Here is an 18,785-nt window from a genome sequence, read left to right as displayed (position 1 = left end):
ACTCTCAGAAAGCAGTACGTTTGCTGCCTCCAAAGAGGCAGTGTACACAGCAGCTTGTTCGGTTAGCTAGGGACTCGCTCTGTACCCCGTATAGCAGCATGGAGGTCTGCTTTAGAGTAAAACTAAGAATATGTTTATTAACAAAACAGAGATTGCATGATACCAAGCAGAGATAACAGAGACAGAAAAAGGTTACAGACAAAACAAAACCTCCTTTCTAGTGACCAAAAGCTTACTTCTAGCAAGCTATAGCGTTGCCTAAAACAGTTTCTCCTGCCCTACAGGCCAAGAGGATCCACCATGCCCAGGCTCAGAGAACACTGTTCTCTGTGTCCCCTAAGTGATTGATGGGGGAGGGATAGCTCAGTGGTTTGAGCACTGGCCTGCTAAACCCAAGGGTTGTGAGTTCAATCCTTGAGGGGGCCACTTAGGGATCTGGAGCAAAATCAGTACTCGGTCCTGCTAGTGAAGGGCAGGGGGCTGGACTCAATGACCTTTCAGGGTCCCTTCCAGTTCTAGGAGATAGGTATATCTCTATATATTATTTATATTTTATTAGAATGTCTCTTTGCTCCCCTTCAGCTTTTCTAGCTCCATGGTCTTTGTCTCAAGGGTCAGGAGGACCATCTGATGGTGTAGATGCTGTCCCCCAGTGTGCTCACTAAACTGCTTCCTCCTCAGCTTGTTAGCTTGGTTCCTTTGTTTACGTGATACCTAAATGTTCTTCCATTGCCCTCTTCAGGCAGGTTAATACCTTTGTCTAGGGCAGTTGGTCGACGCATTCCCCCCCAAACACAAAAGCGTAACAATGATTTTCCCAAGGTACATAGTACACAATGTATAGGGAAGTTCAGTAACCGTGCACAGGCAAACTTGAAATGCTTTTAAGAGTGATCACTAGGGCGTTGTGTTAAAACCCAGCACGCTGCATCCTCCCAGTTGGTGCTGAGTTTTAAAGTTGGTTTAAACTTTTGATCTGATTGGCAAAAAGTCATCCCATTTCTTTAATACAGGCAGCTGTGATGGCATTGAGCAATCCACCTGTTGAACCAGCGTAGCTTTGAGTGAAACAGTTGATGTACTGAAAGCCACCAACGGGCACAAGGCCCCCTGAAGCCTGCAATGCCTTTGTCTGTATTAACTCTTTGGAGGCTGCAAACATAGATAACTGAGTTTGAATCAGTTGCTAGGAAAGGATCTTAAATTTCTATGGGGACTTTTATCCCAACAAGCTTTATGAACTCTTCTGGGGGTACATCCTGGCAAGCCCAGTGAAGTCCCTGGGGGTTGCCCAGGTCTGAATGGGGCAAAATTTGGCCACCCATATGCACCCATGCAGGGAATTCTGTCTGCCTTAGAGGTTGCTGCGTTTCAATGGTGGGTGAAGGAACAGCGCAGCAGGAACACTGCAGATTAGAGTAGGACAGGGAGTGAAAACTAGCGTGGCATCCAGTCGGAACAGCAAGGGGAAGTGAGTCAGAACAGAAGTATAAATAAATGACTGCTGCCATTCAGGTGCTTTAAAATTCCCCCTTGGTCTGCAGGGGTTTTCCTGCCCTGCAGGGTGAGTGCCATTGAATAGCATTGAGTTCCTGGACAGTAAAATTGTCTCCCTTTGTGTGGGAGGGGTGGGAATTTAAGGCTCCAGATGTCTTCATAAGACAAGGATTGCAGGTCAACTTTTTCTTCTGTGGGCGCACCAGGATGCTGGGAGGAGAGGGGAACTAGCCCCCCTTGCAGTGAGTTAGCGAGCAGCAGGTGTACAAGGGAAGCTGTTCTTCACCAGCAACAGAGGGTCCTGTGGCACCTTTAAGACTAACAGAAGTGAATTCATGAGGTTGATAGATTTCCATTCCATAGGGCTAAATGCAGTGCCTTGCATGGTGTCAAGTATCAGAGGGGTAGCCGTGTTAGTCTGAATCTGTAAAAAGCAACAGAGGGTCCTGTGGCACTGGTGCTTTTTACAGATTCAGACTAACACGGCTACCCCTCTGATAGTTGTTCTTCACCAGTTAGAGCAGGGCACTTGGCAGTCAAGGCTCCTGGCTTCTCTTCCTGATTCTGCATTTCCGTGGGACCTTGGCAACTTTCTGTGCGCTTGTTCTCCCCCTTCCCCCCCAGGTTACTGTAGAATACCCACTTATTAAGGGGGTTGGGAGGACCTCTGAGGGCTGCAGATGATTATCGTTCATAGCAACGCTGATCTGTAAGAACGTCTCCTTCTCCCCTCCCCCACCCCCAATCTGGTCGTCGCTTGGCCATTGATTCTTGGCAGCAGATTCTTTCTGCCACTCACAGTTGCGGTGACAGCGGGAATGTCGGGCGCTTCTAGCCAGCGAGGCAGTTTGCTCAGTGCAGCATCCAGCACACTGGTGGTCACTGGCTGTTTTGAGGTCAGCCCCAACTGGCATGCATTTGTGAAGGATGCCTGGAAATAGGCAAACAAACGAGGCAGAGGCATTCCCGTGACCTCGTCGTATCTGCCTGCAGCAGATAGCAAAGCGGTTTATTGTCAGGGCTGATCTGCGGTCCCAAGGAGAAAAAGCAACTTCCTCTCTTCTCTCCCCTTCTCCCCACTGCTTTTATTCCTTTTTTTTGGTGCATGCTAACTGCTGTGTCGGTTGAAACGGACCCTGGGTTGGGCATGCGGTGCTCTTGTCTCTAGCAGTGGCCAGGAGCGGTTTGAAAGGGGCTGAGCTGCCATGTACAGTAGTGTCAATGTTCTGTGCTGCTCCCTGTGTGTTGGTGACAGGGATCGACTCTCAAAACCCTAGGCACAAATGAATACCCCAGGTAGCTTAGGGTGAGGGGTTAGTATGTGCAGAGGTGGGCTGGAATAACACTTGGATTTCTCTTGCACGTAAATGAACTGCAGTTCTGCACGTAAAGGGTTCACCGTTGCAACGGCAGCGTTTGCTGAATCCAGGCAGCGGTGGAAATTTATGCTTTGTATAATGAACAGTTAATACGGGAATAATGCTTAATGCCTCTTAAACAGCTGGTAATAGAGGGCAGCATTAAGACATTAGTTACTTTGAGTTGAAATCCTGACAAAGCAGGGCTTACAAACCTCTCCAAGCAAACCGCTTAAAGTGACTATAAAAAATCAAAAACTTGTCAATCTCTCTTTTTCGGGGGGGGGACGGGACTTTCTCACTCGTTGGGTTTTTTTCATTGTGGCTGAAAAAGGAAGTGGAACATCTGAGATTCCGTTCAAGAGGTGGGTGACTGGAATGCTTGTGAAAATACACCCAGTGCTGTGGTGGATTCCCTGGTACTTGATACAGGTCCCAGTGACTTAGATCAAAGGTGTGTGGTGTTCATGTAATGTTTACATAGCACCATCGTTTGTGAAGCGCTTTAAAAGAGAATGAAAGACATGGCCTTCCTGCAGACACGAATCTAAGCTGTTGAGTTCTCTGGGATGCCTCCCTTCCGTAGGGGTGTGCCCATGGGAAAAGTGTTTGCAGCATCAGGGCTTAGATCTGATGGACATAAACGGGATGATGGCATCCAAAGAAGCATGTGGAAAGAAAAGTGTGAGTGTGAGCTATGGGTAACTAGGGATGTAAATATTGTTTAAAACGTTTAACCGGTTAAATGATTAAAGTTGTATCGTTTACCCAGTTAACCGATTAAAGGGGGGGGGGGGGCTGGAGCTGCTCCTGGGGTCAGCCGGTCTGGCCCAGGGCTGCTGTTCTGCCTGGCCGGCTGCTTGGGTCAGTCGGCCGGCGCGGCCTGGGACTGCGGCAGGTGGTGGTTGGCTGGGGCTCCTTCGGCCCACCCAGGGCTGGGGGTTAACGGTTAGGCTGGGTTAACCCATTAGATTAATGCTTACCAGTTAACTGTTCAACCATTTACTATTTTACATTTTTATGGGTAACAACAAATAAAGGTGGAGCTTGAAATCCTAGTTTTTTGAAATGGCTGATCGGGATGGTGCTAGAGTGGAGGCAGTGAAAGAACTGAGTGAGTTTTAACGGGGGATTTGAAGGCTGAGAATGAGGATGGACTTGAGAGGTGGGAATGATAATGTCAACTTGTCCATCTCCCAACGGCTCATGAACAAAACATGTTCTCCAGCGTTTTCCCAGTCAAGTTTGAAATGACTCAAAGGGTTCCCGCCAGTTCCGCATAGACTTTTCTTGACAGTTCAGCCTCCGTTTTCAGTTCCTTTCAGCCCGTTTACACCTATTTTTACAGTGGCTGCCTCCTGCCGGGAATGAAGTAGTTAACCCTTCAGTCTCCACCAGTGGGAGCAGGTCACGTCTCACCCGTACTTGGATGTTTTGAGGCGTAGGCCCTGGTCCATGCAGGCAGAATATGGTTATAGTCAATGGAACCCAAGCAAGTTGACTGCATGGGTCCGTTTGCAGGATCAGTGTTGTACCTTGTTAATATTTTGTCAGGTGCTGCGTACCACGGTGATGTGCTCAGTGGAAATGCCTATGGATAAATCAATAAAAATAAACTCTTATTTGGGCTTTCGTGCGGTTGGAATGTTCCTTCGTTAAAGGAACAAGGCAGTCCTGCTCTGATGTGAAGAAAAGTCCTTTTAAGAAAATATAAGGCAGTGAGGTTTTAGAAACCATTTGTGGCTTGACTTTGTTTAGCTGGACTGTGGTTTGAGCAAGTTTTAATCTTCTGCTTTCCTGTTTCCTTGCAGTTGTAGGGTGACGTGGCCAACAGGCGCATAATGAAGAGGAGCTTTTGGATTTCCTAGTTCTTCGAGACGGAGATTCAAAGGAGACGAACCTCCCATCTGCTTCTTTGCCATGTCTGGATCTACTCAGCCCGTGACGCAGAACTGGCGAGCCACCGAGCCACGCTATCCCCCTCACGCCATGTCCTATCCTGTTCAGATCAGTCGGACACATGCGGTAAGGCAGACTCTTACTTCCTTCGGGACAGGCGTAGGATTGTGTGGCCCTGTTGCCAGGGACAGTGATTTGGATTTAATGGTTTCTGCTGACATGGGATGTCGAAGAGAATTCCGTCTCTACTAATGGGATTTCTTCTTTCCTCTCCCATCTTTTCTCTCCTCCATCCGCAGGGTGGCTATAACTTCTCCCCCTCTCCAACCTACTTCGCCACCTGCCTCAGTGCTGCTCAGGGCTCCAGTTCATGGCTGTACTCTCAGAAGCTTGGTGGATCGCTTGTTGTCCCAGAGAGAACACAATGGGTTAAAGGAACACGAGCGGGCGTTGGGAGTGGAGGGGAAGTGCGGTTAACCGCATGTGTGAAGTTCAAGGACTCTGCCTCTGTCCCTTTCTGGCTTGGCTTTTACAGTGTGTGCTGAATCATGAGGTGGCTGGCATCCTTCCCCAAATGCCAACGTATCGCTTCCCAGCAAGCCTGACCCTCCGCGCTCACGTTTGTTTGAGAACTCTTGTGATTTCCCCCAGGGGAGGCAGGCAGCCATACCAAGGGTGCTGCCATCTAATAAACCTACTGTTTGCTTTTCAGTCAGGTAGCCGAGACCCCCTCTCTTTGTAGGGCTTCTGGCTTGGGGAGGATGTTGCATATTGTGTTGGTGAAAAAGAGGGGAATCCGTGCTTTTTTTTTTTTAAATAACGCCCCCCCCCCCCCCTTCCCAAGCTCTTAGGTTTTTCTCTTCTCCTGTAGATGAAAGGTCTTGTCTTCTGTTAGACTGGGAAATAAACTGAGGCAAGGAATGTACTCAAGGATCAAAGTCTGGACTCCTGGCTCTGAGTCCCCCCTGCTCTAGCCACTAGGCCGCACTGCCCAGTCACTCCAAAACACTCACTTGCCCTCATGGGGCACACGGGAGGATTGGAAAGTCATCTGGGATAGCCATGTCTGACACAGAGGGAAGCAGGCTGGGTTTTTGGGCTCAGCCCAGAGCGGTGAGGGAGCGTGGGAGAATCTAGGCTATGTCCCGAAGAAGCTGTTTGCATGTGAATCAGTTGTCCTTTCTTAGTGGTGTTTGCTAGCAAAGCTGTTTTCCCTAATCCTATTATCCAGAAGCCATGCAAGACAGCGCTTCTATTTGATGACTCAGAGCTAGGAAGGGTTAACCCGTCCAAATCTCGCTGCTCTGTACTGTTACCCCTACCCTGGCTCGCTCCTCCCAGATCTTTGAATGTTTGAGATTTAAGATCAAAATGGAAGAGACTTTCCGTAGTGGAACAGGTTTCAGAGTAACAGCCGTGTTAGTCTGTATCCGCAAAAAGAAGAACAGGAGTACTTGTGGCACCTTAGAGACTAACAAATTTATTAGAGCATAAGCTTTCGTGGACTACAGCCCACTTCTTCGGATGCATATAGAATGGAACATATGTGGGCTGTAGTCCACGAAAGCTTATGCTCTAATAAATTTGTTAGTCTCTAAGGTGCCACAAGTACTCCTGTTCTTCTTTTTGCGTAGTGGAACAGCTTCCATTGGCACAAGCTGCTTGAACGAATCTTATTAGGTGTCGGAGTGTAGAACATACTTGTGAGGGTGCTCTTTGGAGCCAGCACCTTGGTGAGTCATAGCAAGTTGACCAGTTACGAAGGCGTTTATAACGTGTTTTAGTGCCGGCGGGACGAGGTGACCTCGTTTCAGGATTAGCTTTGTAACAGGGAATCCTATTGAACTGCAAAATCCCTGTTGTGATCGTGTGACAAGCCTGACTCGAAAGCCTCCAAATCCAGGAAATGTTGCTGCGAGGCTGAAATTCCATTCTTCCCCCACTCAGTAGCACAGCACCCATGGGAGTGTCTGGGAGGGGGTGGGAGTCGGGGAAGCCCTGTGGTAGAAAGCCAAGTAAGGTGGGGGGAAGGGATGGGCTTTCGGCTCCGTTTCTTTGCTCGTATGGGTTGCTTGGGGCCTTTCTCCTGCCCTCGTTTACATTTCACAAGGAGGCTTTTCGTCCTAGGTAACAGAGAGACACGTGTGAGGCTTGACACGGTTCTCCCTTCTGCGCACGCCGTGTGGGCGGCACGTGAGGGGCTCGGCGCTCTCACCTCCCTGCTGGATCCTGGAAAGTACACTGGGCCTTGATGAGCTGGTGCTCTTAGCCTTCCAGCTCAGCTCCCACCCTCCTCAAATACTTGCGGGTATTCCTCCCCGGCTTGGGAGCACCCTAGTGCCAAGTCTCACTGTAGCTGGTGGAAAGCAGGAGAAGGAAACCATCTTGGCTGGTGGGGGTCTCTTCCCCCCTCCCCCCCGCCCCCGCAGTCTCACCACAGTCCTCAGAGGGAATTTTGGGTCCTGCTCGTGGGGCGGCTTCCTGACAGTTTGCCGCTGATGCGGGGTGGTCATCAGCCTGTCTGGCAGATGGGGTAGGAGCTACTCTGTCTCTAGAGCCCTTATTGGCTGTGGCGGCATGCGGTTTATACGCCCCAGCACAGCGCCGTTTCACAAGGATGCTGTGTGCATTGGAGTGAAGGGGCAAATTCTGTCCTGATCCGAAACTAGACATGGGGGTGGAGGCTGAAGGGGGTGTGGGTGCAGAGAAGCATGCCAGGTTTGCAGTCATTTCAGAGCCTTTAAAAAGAGTCCACTTTGAGGGTGACCCCCAGAAATGAGCGAATGCTCAGGGCTGTGGGTTCGACTTCTTATATCTTCCAAATCAGCTTTGCTTTCCCTCTTGTGGCACCATCTAATAAAGTGAAACCAACCAGTTGTGTTGGATGCAAGTTGAAACATGAGTGCTAGATTTTTTTTTTTTCCAGCCTGCCCTTCTTCGCTGGTTGGCGTGAATGCTGTTTTTATTTCGCTGAGTTAAGGTTGGAGCGGTTTGTTGGCGCAGCTTCTAAAGGCTATTTTTACAGCCGCATTAAATCTTCCAGAGTTATGTGATACTGCTAGGTGTTTAGGAGCTGGAGAGGCCTTGTTTGAGGCTGCAGATGGGAACCCAAAAGGATCATCTCCTACTTAGTGAAAACAGAGCAGTCTTTCCCCCTCTTCCCACCCACGCAGCCTTCACTGCGGTCCCATCAAAGCTATCTTGCCTCTCTTAACAAGGTGAAGGGTGGGGCATTTCTCAGAAACCTCTCCCTGTGTGATCTCCTTGTGCTCTGCAAATGTACATCTCTTACTTGGCAGAGCTGGCACCTGACCATGGCGGTAGGGACAGAGCTCCTTTCTGGTGGGGACTATTGGGGAGGGAAGATGCAGTTGATTGCTTTGAAGTTGCCTTGCAGTGTCGAACTAACCCCAGCGTGGAGCTTGCTTGCACGTCTCGGCCAGGTCACTTTTGTCATGGGCTGGCTGTGTAGTAGGAACTAGTTTGGAAGGAGATGGTGCTAATAAGCGTCCACTTTTAATGATATTTCGATTCAGGTTTGCTACGTCCTATGACATATTTTGCAAGAACAGGGTCCTAGTCCTAGGTAAATTCATGACTACTTAGTCCACCTGCAGGATATTTTTGATTATGTTGGTAGGGACTGTTCATTTCTTACATTTGTACGGTGTTTAGCACTACGGTGCTCGGATGTCTAGGTGTAACCTGAATACAAGTCAATCCATAGGTTTGTCTGTCTGTCGGTGGTCCTGCAGTCATACACCTTGACCCCACATCTGCTGTTGAAAACAGCCTTGTAGAAACAGTGGGGGATTCAGAAATTAGCCTTAAAATTGTTTGAAGCTCAGAGAAACTTCCACAGGAAGAGAGATTTGAAACATTGCGGCTGTTTTGTTTAAAAAGGAGGCAAATAAGCGGGGACATGATAAAAGCTTACCAAACAATGGGTGGTGTAGAGAAGGTAAATGTGGAACTTCTATTTGCCTTTCTCATGATGCAAAAACAAGGGCACAAAAACAGAAAGGCAGAGGACTTCAAATTAAAAAAAAAAGCTATATATATTTTATGGATAACTTATGGAACTCATTGCCACAGGGTATCATAAGACCATGAGTTGGGAATTTGAAAGAGGACTGGACATTTATATGTCTAATGAGAACACGCAGAGCTTCCTTAGTAAGGATTTAAGAAAAAGGAACAGCCCCCTGCCTGCCAACCCCTTCCTCCCCCCCAAATTTGGAAGAGACATAAATCCTCATGCTTCAGAGTATAAACTAACCTCTAATACATGGGGTTAAGAAGAAATTCCCTGTATAGGTAGGTAGGTTATTCTATCATAGCACACTTGAGAGTTTCTTTCACCTTCCTGGGAAGTATCTGGTACTGGCCACTATCAGAGAGACCGGATGCTCGGTGACCCCACTGGTCTGGTATGTTATACCATCCCTGTATAGCTCACTTTTGCTTTATTTAAAATAAATTATATGCAATCTCTGTAGAAGTGTGGGTGCTCTTAATGGGAACAGCAAAAGCCATTCCTTTTTTAAGGCCAAATTCGGCAATGGCGATTATCTGAAAACAGCTGTGTGAACGGTTCCTCCCTTTGCTCCCAAGTGCACTGAATCATTGTGGACCAAGTGAAAGGGGACAGCAGAGCATTTTCCACATTAATGATTAGCTGGAGCCGCATAATATGTGGATGTCTTGTCAATTGCTGTCTTGCCCAGCTCCTGGACGGAGGGATTGCTTATTGAACATTCTGTGACCTTTAGCTAAAGGTGAAAATGCATATTACTTGTATGCTTAACCTTCTAATGTGTCATGAGCTCCTGCTCTCTCAAAGGAAACCTTAACATGAACGGTTTTCATTTTCCATCAACCTGCAGAGATTTTCTGTAAACAGATCAATTAGAACAGAAGAACGGCCCTGCTGAGTGAGAACAATGGTCCACCTAGTCCAGTATCCTGTCTTCTGACAGTGGCTGGTGCCAGATGCTTCAGAGGGAATGAACAGAAGAAGGCAATTTGAGTGGTCCATCCCCTGTCATCCAGACCCAGTTTCTGGCAAATTTCCTTTCATAGCCTTGCCTCCATCCTTCACTGTTAAGCCCCAATTAATCTGTAGGCAATGGGGTGGGAAGGGTTCCCCCCATTCATATATCAAATTTCCTGTGGTGTCCTCCTTAATCATCATAATTCACCAGCTCATGTCCTGCCATTTCAATGCTGTAGAAATGACTATGACCTGGGCAGGAGTGGGGGAACCTGCATGGTAGGACTATCAGAGGGGAGGTTTAGGCATTCTGAGAGACACGGTCTGTTGTTGCAGGCATCGGCAGGAAATATCAAGCGGCTCCAGCATTGCACATTGGTTTACTTTATGGAGATTTTAACTTCGTGTGTGTGTGCGCGTGGGAATTTAGCCGTCGCAAGAGTTGCTAGCTGATGAGTCATGAAGAATGAAATCTCCTCTCCACAGAACAGGTGGTTCACTATGAGCTTCCCACAAGCTGCCCTGCAAACGATCCTTCCTCTGGAGGGACCAGTTCTGTTGAGACTGCAATTTTACGAGGGAGACTTCAGCTGCTCTTATTTGTAACTACTGAGCTTAAATTTTCAAACAAGCACCTGCGTGCTTTTTTTCCTGCTGCCCCTCACGCTTGGGAGGTGCCCCAATAACATCCACAAAGCTACTTTGTTGTCCTCCTTTGGATTTCCTCCTTAAAACTCTCCTTTGCCACGTGATGCCTACAAAACTTGGCAATGGTTAGGCTCCTGGTGTGTGGAGAACGCAGCCTATCATGCTGACCGATAGCGTCTTGTTTCCTTGTGCTCCCCCATCTGTCTGTCTCCGTCTGTTCTACACTTCGATTGTAAGCTCTTTTTGTTCTGTGTTTGTACAGTGCTTAGCACAATGGGTTCCTGATCCATCGCTGGGATCCCTAGGCACCACCGCAAAACAATAAGAAATAATGCTGATATGGGCTTGATTTTTTGCACCTAGCAAAGTCAGTGGCAAAACTCCTGTTGACTTTAGTAAGGGCAGGATCTGGTCCATGACCCTCTGCTCAGCGGCTGAGCACATCACGTGTCTACCCCTTGCTGAAGCTCACCCTTTGTGAGGCTAGCGTTCTAGAACCACTGTGCTGTATCTCTAGGGAACAAGCCCATTAGCTTCTTAATCAACAACTCCCTCGCTACAAGTGCCTGTTCCTGAGGGTCTGAGACCATCCTATTTTGGGGAAGTTTCGTGGCCTATGTTATACAGGAGGTCCAACTAGATGATCACAATGGTCCCTCCAGGCCTTGGCATCCATGAATCTATCCCAGAGATGTCCTTTAGACACGGCGCTCATTCAGCGCTGACCTGCCAGTTTAGCAGACTGTTGGAAGTTACCTTCACACCCAATCAAGCAAAATCAAGGGGATTGGTAAGTATATGCCAGCATGTTGATATAAATAGTTGGAGAGGATCAGAGAAGTTAAATGGGGAATTAATCCTTGCATTCCCCACCTAACTGCTTCCCTGCTGAAAAGGAATGTAATGTAACAAATCAAAAAGTCTACAGGTTGGTCTATGCCAGTGGTCCCCAACCATGGAGAACCGTGGCGGCAGATGAGCATCCATTGAAATGCCGCCGAGAAGTGGCAATGTCAATAGGCTTCGCTACCGAAATGCCGCCGAGAAGCAGCGTCATCCGTGCCGAAAATTGGCAGCATTTCGGCGGCGACGCCTCTGGATGACGCTGCTTCTCGGCGGCATTTCGGGCACCGCATTGAGGACCCCTGGTCTATGCACACCTTTGTCCGAAACAACAAGCTTGGCTGTAATTCTCACTGCTAGCTATTTCGGTGCGAGTCTGGGTGTGTACACTCTTATTTTGGATTCAGCGTGTCCTATTTTGATTTAAGTTGCAATTTATTTTATTTTATTTTTTTTTACTGATTTTAAGTTAAATCACAATAGGACGCTCAAAATCTGAAATAAGTGTCAACGCCCGGAGTTGCACCAAAATAGCTCAGGATGCGAATTACAAGTTGTTGCTTCAGTGCGTGTCGAACCCGCCGTAAAGGAAAGTGTTTCATCATGATGATGATGATGATGTTGGTCTGTCAGCGTTTCGTTACTTGCTTAGACACTGAAACACGGCTGGGAAAGTCGTGAGCTCTTCTGGTTCTTCCATTGGCTTTAAGCTTCCAAATTGAAACACCTGTTAGCCTGGATCAGGAAAAAAAAAAAAAAAAAAAGGTTCATCTCAAGTGTTAATTTCATCCGCATTACTAAAGGCAGTTATAATAGATTACTGTACAACCAACCTAAACAGAACGGTTTGTTTTGGTATGTATCCTTCATTGTCGTTGGCAAATCCAGCAGCACAATCTTGATGAATCTGACTCTCATTAATCCTTAAGGGAGGCTGTATTTGGACAATCTGCTTCATAAACTGGCTCATGTGGTAGCAATACCCCCTTAGAGCAGGCAGGCCACAGGCCAAAACCAGACTGCCGTACGCTTTTGAATGGACCCCCCCGTATCTTTTTATTTACTACTTATAATAATTATTTTTTTTATTCTTTTCTCTGGAGTCCGGGCTTGACTATATGCCATGACCAAGAAATTTGGACCGTGACACAAAATAATCCAATTATCCCTGCCTTAGAGTATTTCTATATCAGATCTCCTAAGCTAGGCAGGGTCCGCCTGAGAGCCATTCAAATGTTGTAGTGGGTGACATAGCAGGGGGTGCTGCTCAGAGTTAATCCTGAGTCAGTGCCCCAGTGCGAGGTTGTAAGGGCATCTTGATGCTGGAGGTTCTCTTCACTGGGGAGGCATAAAACGGCGAGGTCCTGACCTCTCGTGATCATTAAAGATCCCCTGGCACGTCTCCCAACAGCAAGGTCCAAAATCCAGCTAGGGTAATTATGTTCTTCCTACCTAAAGTTCTCCCAGTAGTTTTGAACTGGGCAAGTGAATCCAGATGGCCTATCCTGAAAAACTGTTGCATAGGGATATATGTTACCAGTGTGGCAGGATTGCTATAGATGGCTACATTTTAGAGGTGAGTGAAATGATCCATATATAAAAATCGCTTTGAGATGGGTCCGTATGAAAAGTGCTTGATAAATTTAAGGTGCTATTGGTATTACTGATTCGTGGAGAGGCAGTGAATAATTTTACCTCTAGACCCACAATGCTTGTCTGTATTAATTTATACTTCTGTTGCAAACTGAAGACATTAGAGCATCAAACACCAACCTGCCCCTGGGCTGCTCAAAGCTCCCTCCTTCCCCAGCCTAGCAATCCCCAAAAGCAAAGAGATTCCTAGTACCAGCTGCACGGCAGTGTTGGAGACTGTTCAAATGTCACATGAGAGATTGTCGTCTCTCAGAGTACTTTCCGCGATCCCTTGCCTGATGCTTTCTTGGCGTTGGAAGACTGATTTGAAAAATTTTTTAAAAACCAAAACCGTGGAACTGAGATGGCAACTTTGATTCAGCTGCTTACTCAAGAACTCAAACCATCTCTCTGGAAAAGTGGCTTTAAATGCCTGATGACGCATTATGTGAGCTCTGAACTGTACCGTGGTGGCTTGATTAATTGATTTCTGGTTTGGGTTGGAATAGCTTGAAAGCAGAGCAAGCAGTACCCCCGATTCCCAGCTCTGGATTCTGTCTCCTTGCCAGGAAAGGCTTAGCTTCCAACACTCAGGAGTCACAATGCATTTTCCCTGGTACATTTTTTTTAAACAGATGGAGCTGTGGCAAGAACCACTTTTGCTTCCTAGCCAGGAATCTACACTTCAGTGGGGCTTTTGAATTTGATTTGTACGCCTATGGGATGCTTCCTTGCATTTAAAAACATCACATGGGTTAATCACAACAGCACAGTAAATCTATCCAAGGAAATAATACTTTGTAATGAGGACCTTCAAATGATCCTGTTGGAGCTCTGAAAATCACCTGTTTTCCCTCCTCTTCCTTCTGTTCCATCATAATAGAACCCTTGATACAGCCATCGTCCGTGGCGACTGGATGGGATTCTTTTTGGATCTCTTCAGCCCCGTTCCTTAATTGGCTAAAGGAATTTCCATTGAGGGGAATGTCCCTCTTCTCCCAGACCAGCTTGTGACTGCCGTACTCTGCCATTCCAGGATGCCACCGTGGCCGTGGAGCCCCGGGTTCTGCCTGACAGCGCTTTACCCCTAAACCAGGAGATGTGGTGCTTTTTGGCGTAAGTACGCCAGGAGCTTCAGCTGGCTGTGAAGACTGCCCGACGGCTGGCTTTATCAACCTGGTGCCGGACAATGGAAACTCCAAATGATAGGCATGCAGCCTCACAGAGGGAAATGGCTTCATTCGTTGTGTTTGGAAGGCAGAGCCATCAAACAGCTCTGAGACCGGGATCTGGGGAAGAGAAGAAAGTGTGAGAATGGATGGAAACTCTGACAGAGGACTATGGAGTTATGTAGCACTGCAAATGTGCAGATTATAGATTAAAGCATGGACCTTTCTCTGAAGAGCTTGCAGTGAAAGACAAGCAACCGACCTGGGATTCAGGAGATCTGAACGTCAATGGGACATAGGCTCCTAAGTGCCCAAGTCACTTTTCAAAATGGGGTTTAACCCCATGAATCTCTCAGGTGGTTTGGAAAAGGTTACCCTTAATGTCTCTGTGCCTCATTTCCCGGGATAGTAATCCTTCCTTTTTCCACCGTTTGTCCAGTCTATGTAGATGGGCCATGCCCCAACAATTTATTGTGTGTGTAAATGATGCCAACAGAATGGAGATCTTGGCTGGGGCCTCTAGAATGGAAGTACTAGGTGGTGGTAATAAAGACCAGTGATGGGACAGCAGCACAGATAAAGGCGCCGTGGGGAGGATTTCTATAAAGAAAATGGGTAGGAAGGCTCCTGGAAGAAATGGGTGCAAGGAAGAGAGAGGTTTGGGAGTTTCTTGGCAGACCAGACTAAGGAACTGGTTCCTAGCATACAGACAACATGCTAGAAAACCCAGAGCTGAGAGGAGGAAGAGGTGATAGGAGGGAAGAGTAGGAGTGAGATGGGGAGTCAGAAATTTAGAGCAGAGGTGCTTAAATTGCAGAAGAAATTTGGGGAGGGGCAAGATTAGATAAGGCCCCCGAAGTTGAGGTGAGGAGCTTGGGTGCATTAAAGGAATGGGATTCAAGGGTATGGAGGTAGCTTGAGAGTTGTGGTTAGCGTGTGACCACAAGTGATGCTGGAAAACTGAGTTCCAAGCCTTGGGGGGATTTTACTGGATGATTCTGGTGGACAAGAGATGGAAATCCCCAGCAAACGGCTCTGTTTTAATTGTGGTTGGGTATGACTCAGGGATGGGGAAGGGAGCGCAGGGCCCCACAGTGCTCTGGACAAACATTTCTGCTGGAGAAGCTCCAAAGAAGTGAAGTTCTAAATTGTTTCTGTTTTACAGACACCTCTCTGGTTGTGTCTGCCATCTGCCTGAGGACCGGCTGCTCAAATCTGGCAGCAGGTGTCCGAGCGGCTGCCGCTAGTTACAGGGACCCACTGGTCAGATGACTGTGAAGTCAGAAAAACAGAGCGCTATTCCCCGTGACATTGGTTCTTTTCAGTGACTGGCATATTCAGCATGGCCAGGAAAAACACCACCGAAATTCACAGCTCACTGGGAGGAAAAAATACGTTAAGAAGGATGCGCTGCTGTGCAGCTGGTACAGAGGCTGCTCGGGATGGCAACAGATGCAGTCTCAGTGTAGAGATGGCAACAAAAACGAATGCCTTTCCAAGAGCAGGCCACGTGGAGTGTGATCACCTTCTGAAACAAAAGGCCAAGCCAGCAATGTTTGGGAGATTGATGGCTGGGAGATTCTACTGGAACAATAAGGATGTTGTCTGAAGCACATGTTGCATCCCTGTAGACAAGATAACACTGTACTAATTCAACCTAGTTTTTATTACTCACCTTATCTCAAACAGCATGCTTGAGTAGGGAGGAGTTGTTGTTGCTTTATTTTTCTTGTATCTCTAATCTCTCTCGGTTGGATATTCAAATGGCTGGAGCGCGGGCGGTGCTGGATTGGGTTGCTCTGTTTGATCAATAGCTTCCTTTTGTTTCTGCGTAATCAATTGCAGGTGTTTTCTCTGGTCCCCAGAACAGTGAATCATTACAGAAGAAGCCAGCTGAGTCTAGTGATATAGCAACTCCAGTGTGGACTGCCTTTATCATGCAACAGATTGCCCCTAACTCACTGCAGAAAGACATCCACAGACTGTAATTGGCATCTCCCTTGATTAGAGTGAAAAGTGATAGGTGATAAAGCGAGCCCAGTCATCGTAAAAAGCAACAGAGAGTCCTGTGGCACCGACGAAGTGGGCATTCACCCACGAAAGCTTATGCTCCAATACATCTGTTAGTCTTAAAGGTGCCACAGGACTCTGTTGCTTTTTACGGATCCAGACTAACACGGCTACCCCTCTGATACTTGACCCCAGTCATAGTGTGAGCCACTGAGAGATTTATTTTTAGAATGAATCTTTGAGCTCTTCTGTACTGTAGAATGTTTTCAATTCCCTATTCCCTGTCCCTGCTGTAACAGAAAGGATGCTATCGAGTTGTTCATTCCTGAACTTGACCTAAATAATAATCTTTGGATGCAATGTGTGTCTGCACAATTTCTAGACCTGCATATGGCTGCAGCTTGATGCCAGCATTTGAAGGGGGTAAGATAGCTGTTGCTTGATGGGGAATGCCACATTAAACACTTCCTTTTGGTTGCAAAATGGTGGTGGTTTTTTGTTTTGTTTTTGTTTTAAAAGCTACTATTGATGTAGAAACTTGGAGTGATCATGTTTTGGGTCATGGTGTTTCCTCTGCTTGCTGAACAGCAGCTGGTAGTGAGCAAATAGCGTGCCAAGAGCTGTGCCACCCTGGTTGATACTGGTGCACAAACAAGGAATGAAATCGCCAACGAGCCATGCTTACCTTTGGAGCTACATTAGAAGGAGAGGGGGAATGACTCAGTGGGTCAGTTACCTGGCAAGGTGCTATAGATTGGGGCCTGACCCTAAATGCTTGCGACTTACGAGAAGCGTGGGGCAAAATTCAGCCCAGTCTTGCTCGTCTCCAAAACTAGTGGAGCGGTTCCTTCCTACGTGCTCTGACAGTAACCATGGGGCTGTGTTCTGGGATGTATCTTGAGGACCAGAAGCATGTAGACATGCAGATCATGCTATGCCGCCTAGATCCGGTTATGATCTCTCTGCATATACCCCACGCAGAAGATTGTGTGTGAGAGAGAGTGAGAGAGAGTGAGAGAGAGTGAGAGAGAGTGAGAGAGAGAGAGATGGGCTTTGGGTGATGGTGGCTTGTTGCCAACCAGAATAAAGGAACATCTGGATGTTTCTGTAGCAGCATGTGTGTGGGGGTGCCTTCACCAGCACGCGGGGGTATTTCCACAGCAGCCCAGAATTTGGTCTGTTTGCTAAATGTGTCTGGTGGTGGGGAGGAGAGGAGATTAATGTCACTTTCATGCATGTAAGAGGTTATGGCAGATCACCAATGGACAAACCGCGTTTGAATTCCCACTGGCATCAGGGCACGACTCAGTGCTAGCGTCATGGTGCTGCCAGGGTTTGTGCCTGCCTCCAGTGGAGCAGCATTGGAGCCCGGGCTGTGAGAGGCCGTACCGTCCCCCGCCTCTGGAGCAGCACCCGCTGCTGGGATAGGGCTGCATCATGGCACCACTCTCTGCCCCTCCACGTTAACACTGTTGGAGAGGCAGAGTTAGCAGAAGCCGTAGTGTTGGGGACAGCCACTTGGGGAGAAGGAGACCTTGTAATGGCTCTTCACAAGCCCTGTGGCAGGGAGGGGAGGAACTGCCCTGCCCTGCCTCCAAGTAGGAACCAGGGACACCCATTACTCTTTAAAAATGATCCCTCCCTCCAAAGAAACAACCAACAGCCTACCCAGTGCAGGGTATAGAGATCAAACTCCTCCCTCCCCCGCATCTACCATAAACACCTTACAGCACATCCATCCGGTGCCACTGTAGTTCGTGGCAGCCATGCTGCTCCGTCCGCCTGATGACGGAGGAGCCGCAAGAGGCCATGAATGCAGAGCTCCTGCCAGATGCTCTTCTGAATGAGGCGGGAGCGTCTCCTCTCCCCTTGCGCAGCGAGTTTCTCAGGGCTAGTCTGCTGTCTTGCGAGGGTGCGGTGAGAGCCTGGTGCTGCCAGACAGCAGCATGGCACTGCTGAGATGTGTTGGCCTCAGAAAGTGGCTTTACACGGGTAAAGGCTAAAATGTACATTTCTCAGTCTGCAAGGCAGTGCCCAGGGCCATCCAAACACCCAGGAGCTAAAATAGGTCCTGCTTGATGCTGGCACAAAGATACCTGGTATTGGATCGACAGCCCTGGAGACGGAAATCCTCCAGTCTGAATAGCAGCAGTCCAGGCTTCCCCCAAACTCCTCCTCTTGTCCGAGGTGCCATGACCCTCGTTGGGAGGCCACTTCATGGACAAGACAGTAGCTGGGTCAATGTAATTCTAGGTCTTTTTGCTGAGACTGTCCCGTGTAACTAAAATGCCTCCTGCCTCAGAAACGTTCCCCGTTTTGCTACTGAGCACATGCAAGCTGCTTAGAACGTTACCTGTGAGCATTTACAGCTTGTGTGCATGCTTGCCGTGGGAGGAGAGTGTTGGTGACCCTGGTGGCATGGGCATCTGGCTAGGGGGATTGAACTCCGCTTCCCCCATTTTGCATCGACTGCTGACTTTCGATTGCTGATGGCGTAGGCTGTTTTTCAATTGGTGATCTAGTAGGTAAGATGGGAGACAAAGGGAGAAGTGAGATGGGATTCATTGGCAAAACAAGTGCGGGAGCTGGGAGGAAGGATGGTTTAGTGGATAGGCTGCTAGCCTGGGACACAGGAGCCCTGGGTTGAATTCCCAGCTCTACTGGAGACGTCCTGTGTGATGTTGTGCAAATCACTTGGCATACGTCTACACAGGGATTAAAAAAACAGCGGCTGGC

General features: G+C 48.0%; 1 protein-coding gene across 9 annotated transcripts in view; it reads left to right on the top strand.

Annotated features, from left to right (window-relative positions):
• Positions 1-18,785, top strand: part of NCOR2 (nuclear receptor corepressor 2) — a 391,355-nt gene that overhangs the window by 103,701 nt on the left and 268,869 nt on the right. For all 9 annotated transcript variants that reach the window (XM_034791186.1, XM_034791190.1, XM_034791189.1 and 6 more), the window contains exon 2: positions 4,667-4,880. In XM_034791186.1, the coding sequence (XP_034647077.1) occupies positions 4,776-4,880 (105 nt within the window). In that variant the 5' untranslated portion in view covers positions 4,667-4,775. The remainder of the gene's footprint in view (positions 1-4,666; positions 4,881-18,785) is intronic.

The sequence above is a fragment of the Trachemys scripta genome, chromosome 15 (assembly GCF_013100865.1).
Source record: "Trachemys scripta elegans isolate TJP31775 chromosome 15, CAS_Tse_1.0, whole genome shotgun sequence".
Taxonomy (NCBI): Eukaryota; Metazoa; Chordata; order Testudines; family Emydidae; genus Trachemys; species Trachemys scripta.
The sequence above is the reverse complement of the archived record's forward strand: the minus strand, read 5'-3'. Positions and strand labels throughout refer to the sequence as shown.